The sequence below is a fragment of the Nomia melanderi genome, chromosome 6, assembly GCF_051020985.1.
Source record: "Nomia melanderi isolate GNS246 chromosome 6, iyNomMela1, whole genome shotgun sequence".
Classification (NCBI taxonomy): domain Eukaryota; kingdom Metazoa; phylum Arthropoda; class Insecta; order Hymenoptera; family Halictidae; genus Nomia; species Nomia melanderi.
In genome coordinates this window covers 14,856,325-14,877,403 of record NC_135004.1, presented here as the reverse complement: position 1 = coordinate 14,877,403, position 21,079 = coordinate 14,856,325, and the positions used below count along the sequence as shown (strand labels likewise).

Below are 21,079 nucleotides of genomic sequence, written 5' to 3'. Positions count from 1 at the left end.
AAAAGTACATTTCTGTTACACGATATAAAAAAGTGACGTTTACATGGACGGCTTTCAACTGGACATTAAACTTTCAATGGTAGTGCAACATATACGGCTCGGATTTATAGTTGGGTTTTATAACGGCCTTAGGGCTGACATCGCCTGTTTATTATTCCGCATTTTACGCCGATATTTTGTTATTCTCCCGAGGCGGCGTAAAGCCGTATCGAATGAAAATAGAAATATAAGCTGCACGCGGGATCTTTTTATGAGAATAAAGATTCTTTTTATATCAAGCGTTCCGCTTCTGAATAATTCGCTAAAAGGGCGGAACGAAAGTCTGGCGAGCAGAGATAAAGCAGAGACGATAATCACGGAACGACGAGTGCGAGCATTTTCGCCTAGAAATTATACGGTTCGCCCCAGATTCCAGGATAGAAAGCTTGCGCGCGACACACAGAAGAGCCACTTAGCGAGCTGCTAAAGCGCATCGTTCTATTTCGTTCGCCTCCGCCCCGTCTTTTTCTAGCTTTAATGACGACCAGCCTATCGCGTGATCAAAGGGCAACGTCTCGGGACACAGATCGCGAATCGATCGAGAAACCAGAAGTGTCCGATTCTCCTATTACAGTTAAAGGATTACACCGTTTTCTGTTTCTTCGACGGGCGGAAATCGTCGGACCGCTTCCGCTTCCGGGACGGTCGAAGGAAACGCTGTCCCGTGGAAGGAAATGGGAAAACGGGACTCGAGAAAAAGTCGTCGCGCCGAGCGATTCCGGCAGATGCGTCGCGGCGGCCATCTTGTCGCTCGACGCGTCTTGTTTTCGGGTCTCGAATGTGTGAAGTCGGTCGCTAATTTCGTGAGCTGGTTTACCTTGAATCGCTCGTTAAAGGGGATAGGAATTTTATGTTCACTGTAAGCTTACTTTTAGTGCGAATAAAATACTGTTATAAATTAACCTTTAGCACTATAGGTTGTTTTGTAATCTATCAGCAACCGCAACTAATTTTTATAGTATCCCTAGCAAAAATGAACGATGCTATAACATTTCTTAGATCTTTTACTTTCCTTCAGAGTACAAAATTTGGATGTGTGGAGAATATATTAATTTTAGGGTAGTTTCTCTAAGATTCATTAAAATGTTTAATATTATAACTGGTGCAATATTGGAGCCTACAGAGTTCAAAGGGTTGAAGGAAATGAAAGGAGAAAGGTGAATGTTCACACTTCGTAACTCTGCTGCAGTTTCCAATGAAAAAACAGTACTAGAGCATGATTTAGAGTAAAATGATAAAAGGAAACTATAGGATTAGACTCGGTTTGTAATTTTAATCGTGAAAGGCAGTGGATGAAAACAATTACGAAATCATTTACCTGTGTAACTGCTCTACTGTGTCGTCGATCGGATTCGCTTGTCACGGATGATAGCTCGTAATGATAATCGTAATTGATTATGTTAGCGTCATAGCGAAGCCAATCGACCAAACTTTCGAGTATTATCGATACAGGCAGTTCACGAATCCACCGGACCGTACGGTTATTTTACTCGTTAACTTCGAGCATGATCCGTTGACAAATTGTCAATTAAACTGACGCGCCATAGGTTAAGGACGATTAATTGCTCACACGCATTCGCGCGTCCATTAGCGGGGCACTTTTTAAACGATGTCACGGCCGCACGAGCGAGAATAATGGGAGAAAATCCGTCGTTGCGAGCGAACTTCTCGCCTTTGACCTGTTGGTGTCGAAGGGTGGTGTTGCCGGCGCGGAAGGAAGGCAGCGGATATTGCTGATTAAACCGCGAATCGGGCTGTACGAAGATAGAACGGAAGATTAAAGTATTCTCGACCGTTTTGTTGCGTTTACGTCGACGGTAACATTGAAATTGCTACCGGTTAATTAGAAATTGCCTCGCGTATCGACGTGTACCGGCTGTCGCGAGGAAATCGTTCGGTAACGAACGGCAATAATTAAATAATCACCGAAGAAGCTTGCAATACAGAATTTACCTTTAATAAAGAACGGAAAATAGTACCGCGATTACATGACGCCCTTCGTGTATGAATGCTGAAGCTGCACTTCTTTCTCTATTACAACTACTCTTGACTGTATTATAAAGAACAGCTCTCATTAACCGAATACATCATCCATGGAAAATCCTATTATTCAAGGTTTTTATTATCAGTGTGCCACGTGCTGCGCGTTAAATAGAATGTTGTAAATCATTTACATACTCTGCTCGTAATTCTGCGGATCCACGGAAAGCAAGAATTCTTCAAATATTTCATCAAAATGTAGCTCATCGTTACTAATATATCGCATCATGATCTTGAATCTTTCATACAGTCAAATATTTGACGAAAACTAATATTATATTATTCAACAATTCACGTATTATGAATATATTCAATTATCCACGATTAAGTTCGGTACCCACTGTTCCCCGATGCAAAATAAATTCGCGAAACCTTCGCAAAGAAGTCTGCGCCGCATTTTCCATCGGTATTTTCAATTTCACACTGCCGGATCGAACCGTAGGAACGCGTCGAGTGCGCAAAGGATTAAACGATTATCGATAATCCAGCGAGTCCGTCGGAAATCCGACCACACACCGAGGTTTACGAGTCTTGATCTAAGATTCCCCGATGTTTCTCTTCCGTTTCGCCGGTAATTCGTCTCGCGGACGCACGCGAGCCTCGAAATAAATCATGACCGTTCCTCGGTCGATCCTCGGTTTCCCGCGCGTTCGATAAGCGGCGAAAGTTCGCTGGATTTCGCCGCTTTATCGCGTCCATCTGGACGCGAGCACCGAAAGCAGGATTTATCGTGTTTCGCGGGGACCAGAGCACACCATTCCCGAACTTCGGAGCCCCGGAACGTGACGAACCGCGTCGGGCACTCGAAACAGACGACCCAACAATGAATTCACCGCAAGTTAGTGGCGGTATTTTTCTTTTACGAGGAGCGTCGTACGTTCAATCACATCTGCGGTGTACTTTGGATAGAAATTTACGTGGCGACGTTAAAGTGAATTTTAATGACCACGACCGAGGAACATTTATGGATTGTTTATCCTCATTATGCGCGTGTTTGCGCGACGCGTGTACACCGTCCGTCGTAGCGTGCGCTATAAAAATCTGTACAGTGATTAATCCTTGTACAGTCGAAGCGACCTCCGTAAACGTCTGTTTATTTATAACGTTCGTTCCTTTTAGATGCTGTCGGTGCTAAGCGTAATTGCTTTCCTCTATGTTGCATTCGACAGAGTTCCTCGGAAACTCTCGAACGATTAATCACGGTTGATAGAAATAAAGATGATCGGTCGCGAAGAGGTAATCGATTCAGAATCAATAACTCCGGGTGACTCGTGATCGAGGCGAACCACAGTCCCCGGCATAAGAATCGCTATTTATATGTCTAAGACGTTTCCGGCCCGGTAATACGATCGAACATTGATTTACGATCGGCAGAGTACATCTGCGACCGACTCCTCGCGGTACTTTCCATATTCTTCCTCGTTCACATTCGGCCCATGTGTTACTCTCAGCCGGCCTGCTAGCACGCGTACACGTCCTCCGATACTCCGGGGATACGTCCTGAATTTTTCACCCAGTCCCGTGCCTCTGCGACCCTAACTCCCGGTCCACTGCATTCGTAATCGCAAACCTTTGTACGCTTTCTGTGTCGCTTAAGGTCCCTTTGTGTCGGCAATGATTCGTTTGTTTTGCCGGAATTTAAGCGTTCGCGGCTGATACGCTGTTGCGGCGCTGTGGTTCCGACACGAGGCTAACCGCACACTGGAGAAATCCTTTAATTTTCCTGGTAGCATCGACGATGATCTGTTTAACTACTGCAGAGTTTGTTCTCGTCGAGTGTTTGTATCGAGATGTAGGACAAATTTGGGATTTGTGTTCCATTTTGATAAATGTCGAAATGTTAATTTACTTACGCTGCAACAAGATGTAGAGTAATGAAGGACAATGGGCATAGTTTTGTTAGACTTAATATTAGGCTACCAGTCAACCCAATTCAACGACGGTGTACTATTCGGTGATTGGTATCTCGACTGGAACACGTAACAGGTAACACAATACAGATTATCAGCTGGTACAGGCGTTATATTAATGAAGATGCAAGTTGCGAGCAACTAAGTAATGGGATAAGTAACGGGCATTGTTGAAAACTGATTCATGTTTCCCTATTTCTCGTGAGCGATTCTTACCTGTGCGCCAGCTTTTCTTCTTTCACCGAGCAAATGTGGAAATTTGATACTAATGCCGCACATCTTGCAAGATCTCTATGTCCGTTGAGTTTATAACGCTGTTTACGTCTCTGTTGGCGCAAAATGTTTTCCCTTGGCAAGCCATCGAATGGTTCACCGTCGGGTTAATTTGGTCCAAGGGCATTTTATCGGGTTACGTCTTCTAACTTTAAATTTCGCTCACCGTCTTTTCTCGCTTTCGAAACTAAAGGTCACATAAACCCACTTCGTAATAGCCTCTGTTAATGCTGCTGCTTCCTCGATTCATTCGAAGTGTTCTTAAACGAAGTAGGCACGCGTAGCAATAAGTTTTCTATAATATTCCCAAACTCGAATTACCCTGGACAGAATGAAAACATGACTAACTCAAGGAAGACGGTAATGCTAAACAATGAGGATCCGATTAACTCGAAGCACGTTGTACAAATAGAATGCTCCCAAAGAATGAGAGAGTGATTAACTCGAGAAACACTGAAGAAACAAAGTGTTGCTAAAAATATGGGAGAATGATAGGGTCGAAGAGATCCGAGGAACAAAAGAGTTAAGAAACGTCACATATGGCAACGTTTCGCGCAAGAGTGAGTGGCCGCTGTGTTTTCACGAAGGGTAATTATTCTTCTCTTTCGTGAATATTCATTGGTACTCTTCCCCCGTCTACCATTCTTAAGCGTAATAAATCTGATTAGCAGTCCGCTGTATCTTCGTCGGTTTCGTCCCAGCTGCCGGGAGATTTCCTTCTTTTTCTGCTTCCAGCGCTCCCGTCTCTCATCTGTCCGAGTTTTCCGTTTTTTTTTTTATTATTTTTCAGCGGCCACGATCCGGTTGCCGGCCTCGCTAGCCAGCTCGCGGAGATTAAAATATCGACGCGGTAACTGCGATACCCCGCGTCTGACCCCAATGCCGACCCGCTAAACTCTTTAAGCGCGCGTTAGGCGATTTAAAGGGATCGAGGTGAAGCTCCCGACGCGAGCCGCCGCTCCGCGATCCGATCGTTAATGCTCCACAGACGGCGAGCTGTGGAGAAGATTCATCGCGTGCTCCCCGCGATTCTGTTTCCGCAACGATCCGATAATGGCTTTTCCATGGGTTATAAGTAGATCGCAAGCAGGCCGCAGGTGCGTTTTTGTGAATTTTTAAAGCCGGCCGTGTAACTACGATTTCCACTGCGACGTGACTGTCGGGAGGATCGTGTTACTCGTGAAACGATATCGTTACGCTTGAATAATGATAGGAGATGGGTGATAGAATAATAATAGGTTCCCAATATGAACACTTTAATCCTTTGCACTCGAGAGTCTTTCAGTAGAAATGTTCAACAATTTTCGACGAGATACAGACGGGATTCTTTGAAACTAATGAGGAAATATACGTAATTTGAGGAACTATGTTCAATATGTCACATATTGTGTCATATAAATCTTAATGGTATGGATCAAGTTGTGGATATGCATAGCTCACTGGGATTTTGATGATTTTTAAATATGTTGTTGGAGACGTGATTTTGAACAACTTTTTCCTTTATATGTTGTCAATAGAAGGCTAATCCGGCAGGAGGCGGGGCTAACTGATCAGTGGGAGGAGCTAACTGATCAGGGGGTGGAGTTAAGTGGTCGGAGGAGCTAACTGGCCAAGGGGAAGGGGCTAATCCGGTAGGAGGCGGAGCTAACTAGGCAAGGAGAGGTGCTAACTGGTCAGGAGGCAGGGCCAAGTGACCGGGTTGGGCTAACTGACCAAAAGGGAGGGGCTAACCCACCAAAGGGGTGGAGCTAATTGTCCAGGGAGGAGGGCTAACTGGTCAGGGGGCAGAGTAAATGTTATGTACTCACAATATTTTTTAATTTTGCTATATCAAATCAAATGGTGACTAAGAGTCATCTCCCTAGTGCGAAGGTTAAAATCCTAGCTTTGTTATCTTTGTTAGGTCAAAGTTTTGGCAATTTTCTTCTAGTCTGTAATATTCCATTGCACAGTTTTCACTTTCTTGTGGAAGTGAATCTTCGTTAGGAGCATAATGAAGTTTTAGGTACGATGAGGATGTTATTAAGTCTCATTAAATTTACCGCCGTTCTCGGTTCCGAAGAATCGTGCGTGCTATTAATACGTCAAATCCGTACGTCTATTAATAATACGCGCCCTGTTTCAGGTAGGCGTCAAGCTCGAAAAGTGTGCAGTTTATTATCCAAGCAAGATTTCTCGGCGTTTAATATTATTCAGTGAAGTTCCTCGTGAGCTTGTTAACGGTGGAATTAAGTTTGAAAATTGGACGTCTTTCGTGCGAGACGTCCATCAATGAATAATGCATTGGCAAAATTGAAGACAACGCCTCGGGAACTAGACACACGAAACATTCGCGCCACTGGATAGGAGTTCTGCGTTTAGAATTTTAACTAACTACACGTGTTTGCCCCGAAATAAATAATGTTGTAACAGAACGATTCATTTTATGACAATTAAACGTCAGCTTGTGAAGTTCTAAGTCTTTATCATAAGATGAAAACATTTTATTACTCTTTCAAATTCTTGTGAACGTTGTTTCGCGAAAGGAACACGACCAAAAATCTTTCGTACTCTCAATAACTCCGCAACGCAGTGTCAAAGATTATCGCAAAGAAAGCTTCGCGCAGAAACAATGGTAAGTCCGAACCAAAACCTCAAGATACCACCGATTTCGACTTAAGGAGACACTCCGTTGAAAACCCTCCTTCCCTCCTGCCCCTAAAACGTAAAGCACCGAAAAGATACCATTAAACTTCTCGGCGAAATTCGAAATGGTTCCCCCGCTTTAAGGAAATAGGAACGAACAGGTGCTTGAATCCTAACCGCGCCGCGTAAATCTCGAAAAAAGAGGAAAAGGACAAAAAGAGAAAGGGTAATTCCCAGCAAGCATCACGGGCAACCCGCGAGCCGGTTTTTCCGTATCAACGGAAGGAAGGTGCGCCATTAATTCACGTGGAACGGGAACGTACTACAATCAATTACGTTCAAGCATCAACCGTTCCGCGCGTGGCAACCTTAAAGCACACGCGTGACACAATCCCGTTGCGATTATTTCGTAGCAGCACAGAAACGAACCTCTTCTGTCGCACGAAAAAAGGACAAGAGACCTTTACGTTTTTGTTCTTCGAAAATCGCTCGCGCGCACAGGCTCTCGGGCGTCCGTTCTCCCGCGACGCGTCGGGCCGAGCCGGTTATGCAAAATTCCATTGGTCGGGCGCGAGTGCCGGCGTGCAATCTCGTTCCCCGAAAAAGAGGCGGCGGCAGGGGAAAAGGAAGACGACGAGGAGCGGAGTAACGGCACGGCGTCGGTGTTGCGGCAATTATTTCAGAACGAGCCGGGAATTACTTTCGATGAAAGGTGAGTGCAAATGGAGCGGTAAAAGGTGGCCACGGGGCGACGGGCAGCCGTGCGTCCGCGCGTAAACACGTAATGGCCACGGGAGCGGAGGCCGGAGATGCGCCGGGATGGCCGGTTAATTGAGGCGAGGGCGGACGGGGCCGGGACGCGCAAACAACGGCGGAAGGCACTCGTGGCGATGCTTCTCCGCGATGAAAAATGAAAATGATATCCTCGGCTGCGGCCATTGAATAACGATCCAAATAATTCCCGTCCCGGCGGATCGACTCGGCGCTGAAGGCTCGTTAACGGGAACGCGGCGGCGGCCGGGGGAGGGGCGGGTATTCGCGGCGCGTCGTTTCGAATTAATATGCAACGATTTCTTGGGGGTCCGCGGAATTGATACAGCGAGCCACTTCTGCTCGCGGTGAGTTCCTCATTGAATATATGCATGAAGTATCAGCGGCGGAGCAAGAGACGCCGAGATTTCCCCGATGATCGAGGAACGCTCGAGGAAATGGTAATAACGCGCGAACGTGGCGGAAGAACTGGATCGGTTATCGAAAAGACGAACGGGTTGACGGGGACGGGTGTGGACGAGAGCTTTTAGGCAAGGTGCGTTTACATCGCTGTGGTGCTCGATGGGTAGAGAAGCGAACGAATGCTCCGTTGTTTTAGTGTCGATACGTTGAAACAGATCGTCGATATAATTCTCGAGATGTGCTGTTCTTTCGCTTTGGTCGTCGCGATGGAGGGAAATGAATTAGTTTATTTTTTGCAGTCGAAAATTTTCTAGTAGAAATATTCAACGTTTGATAACAAAGCTATTTTATTTAAATATTTCATGTATCGATGCATCGTACAAAGGTCATATATAATATAAAATTTTTTGCAGTCGAACATTTTCTACTAGAAATATTCAACGTTTCCTGATAACAAAGCTATTTTATTTAAATATTTCATGTATCGATGCATCGTACAAAGCTTAATATTATATATGACCTTATAATTTTACTATATCAAATCAATTGGTGACTGATACTTCTCGAGTGCAATAGTCTAGTATGAAGACTGAACAACTACATGATCCAGTTCCACTGTAAAAGCACCGAAAGATAGCTAGCTTGTACAGCTTTAGTCGTAAGCTATGATCAACGTTCTCTTCGCCAGCATCAAATCCCCACGATGTAAACTTAGTGGAAGAAGAATGGATCGCGAGTACGAACGGCTGGGTGAAAGTCCTTCTCGCCTGGCCGCGGAGACGCGATCATTAGAATGTATTGTGGCTCAACGGTTTGACACGTTTCTCAGCGTTCTCCGTTGGCGCTCAGAGCTTTCCCCCGGAATTTGTCCGCGTTTCCGTTCCCTTTACCCCGCGGATGCACAAACGGACGTGCCGTGCATGGAGAAGGTAACCGTCGAAGGTAATGCGCAAAATGATAGACGCTTCTTCCGCTCTTTCTTTTCCTTATTCTGTGTTCTTCTTCTTCTTCTTCCTTTTACGGCCGCGAGGGACCTCCGCGAGCCGTGAACGCGATCGCTGGGGGTTAATATGGATTTCCATATTAGGGGTGCTTGGAAACCGAGGATGGGGTCAGGGGAACACTTTAGGGTCCGAATGGAGGGTCGAATCGTCGACTGTGCGTAGGGATTCGAGCGGTATTGCAAGATCGGAATTCGAGTTCGTTCTTCCAGCGCCCCTTATGCGAATGATTCTGACCTTCCGGGGGCTGCTTATTGCGTCCTCCGTGAACATTTGATCGTTTAATTTGCTTGCGGTGTAACAATTTGAAATTCAAGTTTTAAATTGGGAACGCTTCGTGAACATTCGCTCGCCCTGCTTGTTGTTCTTGAAAATAATAATTATCTTTTCGCTTGTAACCCCCACCCTGGTTCACCCTCTATGTATACTACATACACGCACCGGGAATACCTCGAATTCTTTCCCCGCTAAACGTATATTATGCAAATCCCTCGGCGGAGTCTAGCATTGTTGACTTTTTACATTCAGAAATATGCTCACTATTTTTCTTAGCGAAGTGGCTCGAGCATAATGAGATTATGGTAACAACGCTCCCCTCGTAAGCCCTCGCGTGCACGGTTCCGAAAGCAACGCTTTAACCGGCGTTCAACGGCGATCGCCGGTAAATAAAATTCCCGGCGATACCTCGCTACATGTTTCACCTCGATTGCGCTCGCCGTTTCCAGAAAACGGCGCAAGCGGGTCGAAATGAAAACCCGCGGCAAAGGGAGCGCCGAAGTCAATTGTTTTTTCGCAAAAACGAACTCGACTGCTCGCGCGGCAGTCGCGGGTACGCGAACGGTCCCGTATTTTCGCAGCGCGAACCCACTTCCGTAACGGAGTTACGAATGTTTGCAGTTTGTTGCAGCCAGAAATCGAGGGAAAAAAGGAAATGTTTATTCCCGGCTCACGTGTTCGCGTCGGTTGACGGTTTTCCGATGCCCGCGCGTCCGGTACTCCGAGGTTTTTCGGCGTGCGATTCCGCCGTCGCGCTGGGTCGCGGCAAGAACCGTCGCATCGATGGTTTCCGATTCGCCGATCCGTCGAAACGGCTGGAGGCGAGGACAAGAAACGAGCCGCGGTCGCTTAGAAGTTTGTTCGGTGGAGGCGTGTGCGGCGGCGGCTAAGCTCGTTCGACTAACTAATATGTATGTACGGTAACGGCGCGTGGGTGGTACATTATAGTTGCGGTGGAAATGAGGACGAATAGGTACGATCGCGTGTCGAAAGTACATTATCGACTTCTGGAACTCGTGCAGGCCGCTCGTCGTGGGAACGAGGGAGAGAAAGACGGAGAGAGAGAGAGAGACTGGGGAGAAAGAGCGTTCGCAAAGAGGAGGCAAGAAGAGGGCAGGAGTTGAGAAGCAAAAGGGGAATTTTTCAGTGGAGGAATTTTTCACCGTAATGAATGGTACACTGATTTTCGGTTGAATCGCCGCCACTCCAAAAATAAATCACGAACATTCGAACGCGCGTCCCCTGGCACTGTGAATCGACGTCGAATCGGAGTAACACTGGAGCGGTTCGCTTATTAACCCCTTTGAGATCGCGATACGTGAAACCGAAACGGGGATCTTCGTCGAATATCGTTGGACGCGATCTTTTATTTTTCCCCCGATCGTCCGCGCCGATTTACTAGTTGCGAACGGAGGAAAAGTCGGCGCCGAGATTGAAACGGAAACAGATGCCATTGTGCCCGCGTCCGGCGCCCCGGGTCAAATTCAATAACTTTCCTCCGAACCGGCGAAAATAAAACGCGCTTCCGCGGTTAGGAGTGATCGAAACACCGTCAAGGACATGTCCCGAATACCAATAGGTAGTTCCCTTCCCGTTCACGCAAATCGAATATTCTTCCCCGCTACGCCGTATGGCTGGGATATTCTTGATCTGTGATAGAGATGTTTCATTTCGGATTTATACCTATCGTCGTACCCGACCAACACGGTGAATATTACTCTCGAATGAAGAATATATTCTTGTTACAATAATTACAATTTCTAAACACGAACTCAGGCAAATCTGTCAATGATCTAAAAGCAAAATACTCCTCGACTGTACACAAAACACAGTTCTTCGAAAAGCCGGTGTTTTTTCATAGGAAACCTAATATTTTTCAGTGTGCCCACCTCTGAATATTGTTCTCTTGAATTCTGTCAGCCACGGAATAATATTTCGATGGATCCATCCGCTCGAGGCGAACGTTCCGCGAAAAATGGCTACCGTCCGGAGGAAATCGAACGGACGCCGAAAGGATTGAATCGTGTTACGACTCCGCGAAAGCTGTATCGCAGCCGGGAGCCTAATGGGGCCGCGCTCTTACACAAAACCAGCACTATCGCGGCCCGTTCCGTCGGCCGTATCTTTTCCCGAGCTTAAGAGGTATCTTTTAGCCCGCGCGGGAAACCGAAATATGGCCGGGAACCGGAGTGCCGCCGTTCGCACGAAACTCGGATTAGGTTGCCAGCCGTGGCGGGGGCGAAATGTTGTTTAATTACGGGAGTCCCGCGGTTCTGGAGCCACTTCATATAACTCCTGCCCGCAGGGAACACCTTCGACTCTTTAATTATTCATCGGGGGCGACGCCGTTGCGCGCGACCCCCTTACCTGCCCGCTTGATAGCGCAACCCCGGAATCTTGATATGAAATGTGATTGAAGACGGACTCATTAACGGCCCCGTTTAACCCCCGCACACCGCGGCGTCCCTTTGGCTCCCGCCGACGAACCATTCACGGTCGACGCCACTCTTATCGAATTCGCTCTTTCAAACTAGTTCGCCGTTTCAACCGATCAGCGAATAACTTTTCAGACTCTTCGCTGAACGCTCGGGAAGGGAAAGCATATCGCGCCGAGCACGTTTCATTGTTTGTTACACAACTTTTCTAACATATTCGCTACGAACGATTTTACTTGGTCACTGTTTCCATGATGATGGTTTTCCTTGATTGTATATTCTTTTGGAGGAATTATTGAAATATAGAAAGAATTCTTGGTATGATTAATATGTGTTATGATGAATCTTGTGACAAACTGAGATCATGTATGAACAACACTGGTAGCGAACGTGTCATATTTTTTAGTGTATTGGTGTCACTGATGGAAGTAGGTCGTTCATTGTTTATATAATCGTATCACTCCGCATGCTATCACATTCTCGACTTTTTCCTGTCCTCGGTGTTAGTCACGATAAACGTCGGCCAACTTACAGGAACGAGTCGCTAGCGGCACAGCCGGGAACTTGTAAAATCTCGGCAGCGCAATTCGGAAGATTACTCGGCGGGATTTCTTACGATGACTCGTAAATCTCGGAATGAGCTGACGTAGAGTTAGCGGAATAATTTGTTTTCATTCAGTCCATTTACATTCTCCGAAAAGTTGGCATTTCCATTTAAATCGTATGCTCCTGGAACTTCCTACAATTAATCTTTACGATTTATGCGCCTCTTTTGTACGCGCATGCCTGGAAAGATTGAAATCGGCCGCCCTGTATTCGAGTGCGAGTAGTTGCCATCTCAAGGCACACGTGTCTATGCGGATATTCAAGAGTATATACAGGTATGTACGTATGTACGCGTATCGATAGATCGGAATATGCGTATACGCGGAGGGTTAAGCAAATATCTGAGCTCATTAGAGCGACGGATAGAAAGCGTGCCCTTAACACGGTGAAATTCATCTCGCTGCTGGAATCTCGATTAGATTCCTCCCGACGTTAATAACTATCGAGCATAAATTTTCGTAACTCATATTTCGTGCGCTACCGTATGTAAAATGACTTGCTGTACCAGTCAAAATAACTGGTTTCACTATTCTCGTTTCACAATGATTCATATCTTAAAGGTACTAAATATTCGAAACGATTTTTACACTATTTTCACTCGAATACTATTGAATACCAGATATACGTATCGAATACTAGAATACTATACTACTATGAATATCTGGAGAAACCTACGAAAATTTATTATTACAATTTTTATAAAGATTAGATCTTCAACCGTATTACTCGATAATCTTAGTGTTAAAATCGAGTTCTCTATGCATGGAGAAACGTAAGTGGTTTCCCATCGTATTTCTCCAGAATGAAGAATAAAAAGCTGGTTGATATCTGGATACAAGTTTCCTCTCCGAATAAACTCCTATTTTGTTTATAATCGGAACAACAATAGGACAAGTTGACCATGGATTTGTAGGAAACTTCGATTCAATTTCGCTCCGATTACGCCGGACGCATAGGCGACCGAAACTTTCTTCGTTCCGCCCTGTCCCGGCGTCGTCTTCTTCTCGCCTGGATGCGCGGCGAACTTCTCCCACGGGAGAAAGGCAACGGCCAAAGGTTCTAAACTGGATCCTGTGGTAAACGTCGTCCGCTTCGTACTCGGAGACATCTGCAATCGCGTTCCATCCCGGACGAGAAGTTCCTGCTCTTCGCTAGAAGAAGGACATCCCTTTGACATCGATCCTTTTCGAGCTTCGGGGAGTTCGTCGAGCATTCCGAAAAAACTATGCGGAGAAAAGAGAGTGCCGCGAAAATCCGCCATAGTTCACGAGGTTGCGCTTCCCCGACCCGGGAGCCGAGCTTCGCCGGGTGAATCGCAAATTGGATAACTTGGATAGCGGGAAATTCGAAAATTCAAATCGCCAGGGACGAGTCCGCGCGGAGTTATCGTTAAGTTCGGAAGAGAAATTGCGGGGATCGGTCGCGGTAACGGAGTGGAGTCTCGAAAGGTAGAAAACTCGTGTTCGTCGAACGGATCGCAAACAAGAGAGCGCGAATTCGCAGCAACTTACAGTCGCTTTAAGTTCCAGCGAGTCCCGCGAGTATTTTCCATCGAGATTATCGCGATTAATTTCGAAGGGAATTAAAACTACGGAGAGGGTTTCTCTCGGGCGAGACGTCGTCGCTGTCGCGACGTTGCGTGCTCAACGGAGACCCGCCATCTTTCCCGAAGAGTACGGTTGGGGCAAGGTAGACGAGTCAGAAACGAGGAAACTTGGATTCGAGGGAATTTTAAATTACTCCGGACGGACCCGCGCGCGCTTTGAGGCCGCCGCCAGTGTACAATGGCTGAAAGCCCTCGCCGCCCCGCGGAACTCGTTCAGACTTCAATTAATCAATTAGAACTTTGAAATGGCCGGCGATCGTGTTTCGGTTCATTATTAACGCCGCTCCGCCGGCGGATACCGTCGTCTACAGCGGTACAGCTTCATCGAAGCCGCGGCACGCGCGGGATTCCTTTACAATTTTAAATTAGCCCGGGGCCACCGCGCGTCCTTGCGGCTCGCAATTTCACGCACGTAAAAATTCCATCCTGCCCGGCGACTTTGCAACTCTTCGCGAAGCTTCTGGATTCCTTCCTATAAGCTTCGGTGCTTTGATCGCAACGATTCACGCACATTCCTCCGCGACCTGCGCGACGAAGGAATACCGGAAGAGAAAAGCGAGGCGTGGTTGGTCGCTTTTTACTGGGCGCCGCCGTAGCCTATGGATTATAGGAATATTTCTCGTTGCAATAAATATTAACCTTTTGCACTCGGAAGCTTTTCACTAGAAACATTCGACACTTTCCTATGAGTAGATGACATTATTTCAAACGAACTAAGGAGAAAACATACGTAAATTAAGAAACAACGCTATTTTATAGAAATATTTCGCATATTGATGCATTATACCAAACTTAATATGATATATAACACTTTGTAATTTTGTCGTATCGAATCAAATGGTGACTGAGAGTCTCCTCTCGAGTGCAAAGGGTTAAAGTTATATTGCATGATTTTTATACTAGTCTCAACGTGTCTCATTTTGGATTTTAACAGTTTGATCGTCGCCTTTGGAAACTATGTACATACTTATTGTAGACAATTATTTTATGGATTCTAAATATGAAATAAATTGCTCAACTGCTCAACGGGCACCGATTTGTTATGTTTTATAAATATTCAACAAAAGTCGTTACTCGGACGCAACGAAAGGTCGTTGATTTATCATAAGTTTGACAGAAGGTCATTACTTCGACATAATAAACAGTAATCGATCTGTTATATGTTTAAACGAAACAGCATTGTTACTCGGACGACGAAGGTGTTGCTCGGTGACGTAACATGTCCGAAAATGCTCGTAGTTTTTATAACGTTACACGCGTCAGAGACGTATTTTCCGTGGTTCATTCGAGTAATGGTAATAAACTCCACATATAATAAACGCCAGCGTCGTATAACGCGAATTATCATTGGACGGCGACTTCCAAGAATCTAATTACCGCGTTACGACTTGATATTTGAATGGCACGCAGGAAAACGTGTGTTTGCAACGCGTATGGGTAATACTAATAGAGAAAGGAGCTCATCACGCTCAACGCTTCAGACTATAAACACGGACTCCCGTGTAACGGCGAACACACCGGCGCAGTAATTACTTCGACGTGCCTGTTGTTACTGCGGCGTGCATTAAAGCGGCCGTTGAATCATACATCGGCTTATGAATAATAAAAAATTTTTACTTTAACGAGCTCCGTCTCGTCAAGTTGACGAGCGCGTCGCGTGATTACGACGCGCCGCGCGAGGGATCATTATGGCGAAAGGGGGAACGGTATCGAATGGAATTTTTGCCGAAACGAGCACGCATAGAACGCGGTGGCCAAGTGAGCTGGATTAGAGGAAGGCACGATAGTCATTTAGACCACACTGAACTGACGACTGCTGTGTTTCTATGCATTGTTCGGATGCCTGTAGACGGCATTTACGTCAACGTGTTAACACTTAGGCGACCGCCTGAAAAGAACTATACAACCTCCTCCATTATCTTCAATTGAACTCGTTCAATCAATTCGGTTAGAAACTGTGTTTTGTAAAAACAAGAACGTTTGATAGACTGCAAATAATCCGACTTCAAGACTTAGTAAACAACGAAAGGAAAGATAAACAGAATAAAAGGCAATACGTTGCTAAGTGAAAAGTGGGAGATCTCTCCATTCGGTTGGCTAAGTGTTAACACTAAACCGAGCAGTTAAATTCACTTTTGGAATTCCTCTATAGCAACTTCAAGAGTGCATTCATCTTTGATTGGTAATTCAGTTTACGTCTTACTAAATCAATTTCTAGAATAATCTCTTCGAGAAGTATCTGTTATTTTAATAATTGCAAAAAGAAGAAACCAGGAATGGGTCGTTTCGACCCGTTCGCTAGGTTTAGCGTTAATAAATAGTTTGATAAATAATGTACTTATTAACGTTGACGTGTTTAAGATTATAAATTATCTGTGTACCACCGACGGCACACGCCGGCGTGAACGTGTTGAAACATCCACCGCTAAGAGGCAAGCTTTCCGAGCTAGCAAAGTGACAAGCTGTTCCATTCCCGCCTTCAGCGGGCTGTATTCTTCCATCGGTAAAAAGCTTTAACACAGCTCAAAGTCAACGACGTCTCGAGGAAGAATACAAGTCGATGTTACCTTTGACACGTAAAAAGGTGCGGAATATAAACGGCGATGTCTGTTATTCGCTTTTGTTCTCCGTTTGGCTCCCTCGATCGTCCGCGGCGGCAAAGTGGGCGCAGTCAACCGTATTGTTCGAATTACTCAAGCTAATGGACACCACTTAACCGATTTTTATCCGTCGTGTTTATCAGATGAATTATCCTTCGGCACTTACGAACGAGACTCGGAACGCGTAAGTAGAGAGATCGGTGTATGATCAGACGAAGCAGTCGTGCTTCTACTTGAAATTGATCGATGGGATCAAAGGTTGTCTGAATCTTTCAGGCATATGGTGGAATGGGAAACATTATTTGATTATCTTGAGATCGCTGAGATCTGCAATGAGAAACTTAAACAAGAAAACAGGAGAGCAGGGAGGCAGATTGCACAGTTCGAAGCAGCGAGACGACTGAAACGAGTTACTCATTAATCAAAGCCTCTTAACGAACCAGCGTCCCGATTAAGGACTTCCAAGCGTCGGAGTCGGTTGAATTGAAATCGCGTTAAATTTTCGAGTTCTGGAAACCACTGTGAAACGACTGACTGATCAGGCTAATTTATCGGGACGAGTTACGGGACAATGAAACGATGATCTTAATAGGCTTCGTATTATGTTTAACGAATAACTGCGATAATTGGAGAAGGGAAGTACACGTCAAATGGTAGAATGTATTATTGTAGAATACCTAGTGTAATGATTGTGAAATTATTATGAATTGGATGACGGATTGCCTGTCTCCAAGTCAGCTAATCGAAAAACGCATGTGAATATCATTGCCTATCCGAAGCCTGGTCCGAGCGCGTTCGCCGGGATTAATTGGATTTGGCCAGAACGCAGAACGGCAAGGCGCGATTCCTTTGTGGCTGCTTGGCACACGACCGGCACGTACAAAGCTTTGTGATGCAGAAGGAAATCTGTCGTCACTCGTTACCTGACAATTATTATTAACGTCTCTGTTCAACCGGGGGCCTGATACGCACCGCGAGGAGATAGACCCCCTGCCATCGACAAAGGATCTGTCTCGTGCCGTTCGATTGAATCAAGCACATTACTCACAATGACTGCGGTGAAGCATGAATTCAATGAAACATTGTAGAACAAACAATTTGTAAAAATACAAGATTCTTCGTGAAACGTGCTAGTCAAAAAGGAATGTCAGTTGGAAGAGACTTGGGAAGATTCGATTTGGTCCTCGAAGTTCTTATTGTAAAATAAAATTGTAAATTCTTATATTTCTCCTGCGTTATTTTTAACTTGCCATTCCTTGTTTCCTTCTTTGTGATTTAACACTGCTACTAGAGTCAAACTGATTTCTGATTTCTTCATCTCGCAATTATTAAAAAGGTAAATTCGAACTGAATTAGATAGATGCACTCTTGAAGTTTCTATAGAGGAATTTCGGGCTGTAAATTAACACGTTCTGTGCCACGGAAACTTCGGTTGTATTTTGCTTATGAACTGTATTGAGTTTTTCAATGAAATAATAAATTATATTCAAGTTTCTGGTCATTTTTATATATTTAAATGATAGGAAAAACATAGTGTCTGAGTAATTAAATAATTTGTTTGCAACTCAGTCCTCGAAACATGAACATTTCATGTTGCCCAAATGTCGACATTCGTCCGCAAAGGGTTAAACTGCTCGGTAGGTTCAGTGTTAACATCTTCCGAGCCGTTCGAAATGAAATCGTGGATGCCGTGGGAACGTACTTCGTCGAATCAAGAGAAGGAACGTTCTGGTCTGTATGAAGTTAAGAAAATCCGCGTATTTTTCTTTTGTGGGAGATGCTGACGTCAGGAACAAGGGATATATTCATGGACCACGTACGCGTATGCCGCGCGTCGTTCACGATCTGAAGTTCTTTCGTCGTCCGCGGCACGGTGCTCGCAAGATTTGTTTTCCTTAACGGATCGCTACTTCTCACGTAGAGGCACTAAGTTATATATGCGCATGGGAATGCAGGCTAGCGTCGTAGGGGCTTTATGTTTCGCTCGGAGGAACGTGTGCCGAAAACATCCACGCTGGGAGATCGCGAGATACGTAGCGGATTTCATTCGCGGCGGTAAACGCGGTACACGAGGGACTCGCGTGGCTAAATTGTAATCCATAAATAGGTCAAATGGACTGGTGGTAAACGTGTCATATTTCTGCTGATCGATTCATTTTTCATTCATTGATCATTGGAAAAATCTCTCGTTCTGCGCGCGATAAAATAAAAAAATTGAGCGTGTACTTGTCAAACGCAGGATGAATGCGCGTACAGTATATTTTAATGAAAGATCAAAGCGAAACAAGGAGTTACATGTTTATGTGAAAAACTAAAGAATTCATCGCTGAAAGAATTAGTATCATGTCAAGCTTTACGATGACGTGTATACTCGTCAAACACGGTTAACTGGTTAATGATCATTACTTCTGTAACATAAAAACATCTTTTCGAAACGACTTTTGAATTTTCTTTTTAAATGAAACGACCGTACTTGAATTTTGATTTTCTGTATCTATAATGAAAATTTTGTAATTATCTGTCGCGATTAATTGTAGCAATCATTGAACTGAACGTTTTGTACTAGTTGCATAGTTTACCAAGAGATTTTCGTGAAATAAATTGATGAATAATTATCAGGTTATATCATTTGTATTCATCTTTATGGTACGCCGGTCAAGAAACCGAGTTAATTGTAATTTAAGCACTTAGACTCCCTCCGAGGCGGCTGGTGAATTATTCAGATATTCTTGAATATTTCAGAAGAATTATGGAACCGACGGGATATTATTCAGTGCCGGTTTTTCGTCGAACTCGCCGCTCCGCCGACGGCGCGCGTCATTTTGAATTCCGCGGGTGGAGAAGTTTTTCATTTAATTGTGTAACACTGCACGCGAGGGGAAGCCGAAATATTCGATGTCGATTCTAAAATTAATTACAGATACGCACGTACATATGTGTCTCTCCCTCTATCCTCCTCTCTCTCTCTCGCACGTCTGGTATTGATTAATTAATTCCTCGTGTTGCATGTTGTAACAGCAATTCGCACATGTATCATGTGTTCTCAATTTCGAACGGAACAAATGATTATTCAAATTTCATAAATAAAACGTGGGCACACCCGCCCCCGGTTCAACGCGATATAGTGATGATAACGCTTCACGCACACCCTGCGAATGACGCAAATAAATTCACGCAAATATTTCAAGTGTAAGCTAATTAATTTCACGATCAAATATTTAGCTTACGGATACTCGTTTAAACGTATCAACGAATATTCATACGTATTAATCTGTTTGTATTTTCCAATTTAATCTTAAACAGGATTGGCGCAATAAAGTTTGCTTGTAACGAAGAATAATCAGATTAACCAAACATTGTGCGTATTTATCTTTGATCTTATTAATCGCAGTTGTTCACATTACACGCTACAGTAGCTAATTCCCAGATCAGTCATAGATGTACGATTGAAAATAATTATCCTCGTTCCGCGGCATAATCGTGTAGTAACTCAAATATAATAGCTGTCCACAAATCACGGCGTTGCTCCTGGCCAGAAATATGAACAACCGACCGCAGCCACTGATTACAACCACTGATTACTATCAGCTTTCACTTTCCCGCGAAACCCCGTTGAATGGGAACCACTCGTCATTCTTTTATCTATCTTCGTATGCCCGCACTTCGTTTTTATAAATCTTCTTCCCGCAACCTGTCGTTTTGCACCGATTCTGTTCCTATCCTAAAACGCCCTTTTCTTCCCGCAATCTGTCCCATTAAAGCCTATTCTCTTGCGCCCCATCTGCCTATGTACTCCAGCCTCATCCACCAGCCCATCCTCTCGTACACTGTACTCTCGAATCCCATCCTACTACAACCTGTCCCATTAAAGCTTATTCTCCTGCATTCCACCCGACTATAGCCTATGCTTTTCTACCCCCAGCCCCTTGTTGCTTGACTCTCGAATCCAGACCTGTCTTATCCATTAGATACTTCAGACACACTGCCTTGGGGCTTGCGATAATTTTGAGCCCTGCGGGAACAGGCTAATAGCGCTGTTTTTAAAATGACTTCTGCGATTCGTACATAGGATCTATTAGCAATCGAGTTATCAGTAAATACTGCGGCCAGCGAAATGCGTCTACAAAGGCTCGTTAACCCCTTGCCGTACAATGACGAGTGAGACTCGTGATGAAGATAACTAATTTAACAAGAATCAATGTTCATTACCTACGGATCAAAGCAAACTATTTTGCCATTATCAATGCATTATCTTCAAATGAAATTTCCACCTGAAGTAGAATGGAAAATTTTGTTGTATTTCTTACAAATTGTCGATAGTAAAATATTACACGAGCTTAGTAACGAAAGTAAATACGCCAAGGGGTTAAAAGATTAAAATTGTAACAGTTGATCAAAATATTAATTGAGAATATTATATTCCGCATATGAATCTTTAATCGTAATAAAATCGTTCAAACATTAAATCGTTTCCTTGGCCAGTAGAATTATTCAC

The 21,079-nt window shown here is 44.6% G+C and overlaps 1 protein-coding gene across 7 annotated transcripts in view; it reads right to left on the bottom strand.

The window, feature by feature from the left end:
* LOC116430136 (uncharacterized) overlaps positions 1–21,079 on the bottom strand; it is a 100,815-nt gene that overhangs the window by 14,110 nt on the left and 65,626 nt on the right. For 2 of the 7 annotated variants that reach the window (XM_031983852.2, XM_031983851.2), the window contains exon 5: positions 12,016–13,529. The exons of 1 other annotated variant lie outside the window; for it this stretch is intronic. In XM_031983852.2, the coding sequence (XP_031839712.2) occupies positions 13,101–13,529 (429 nt within the window). In that variant the 3' untranslated portion in view covers positions 12,016–13,100. Of the gene's footprint in view, positions 1–12,014; positions 13,530–21,079 lie in introns of those variants that run through there. 4 more of the 7 variants (XM_031983856.2, XM_031983855.2, XM_031983850.2 and 1 more) reach the window with 3 other exon arrangements.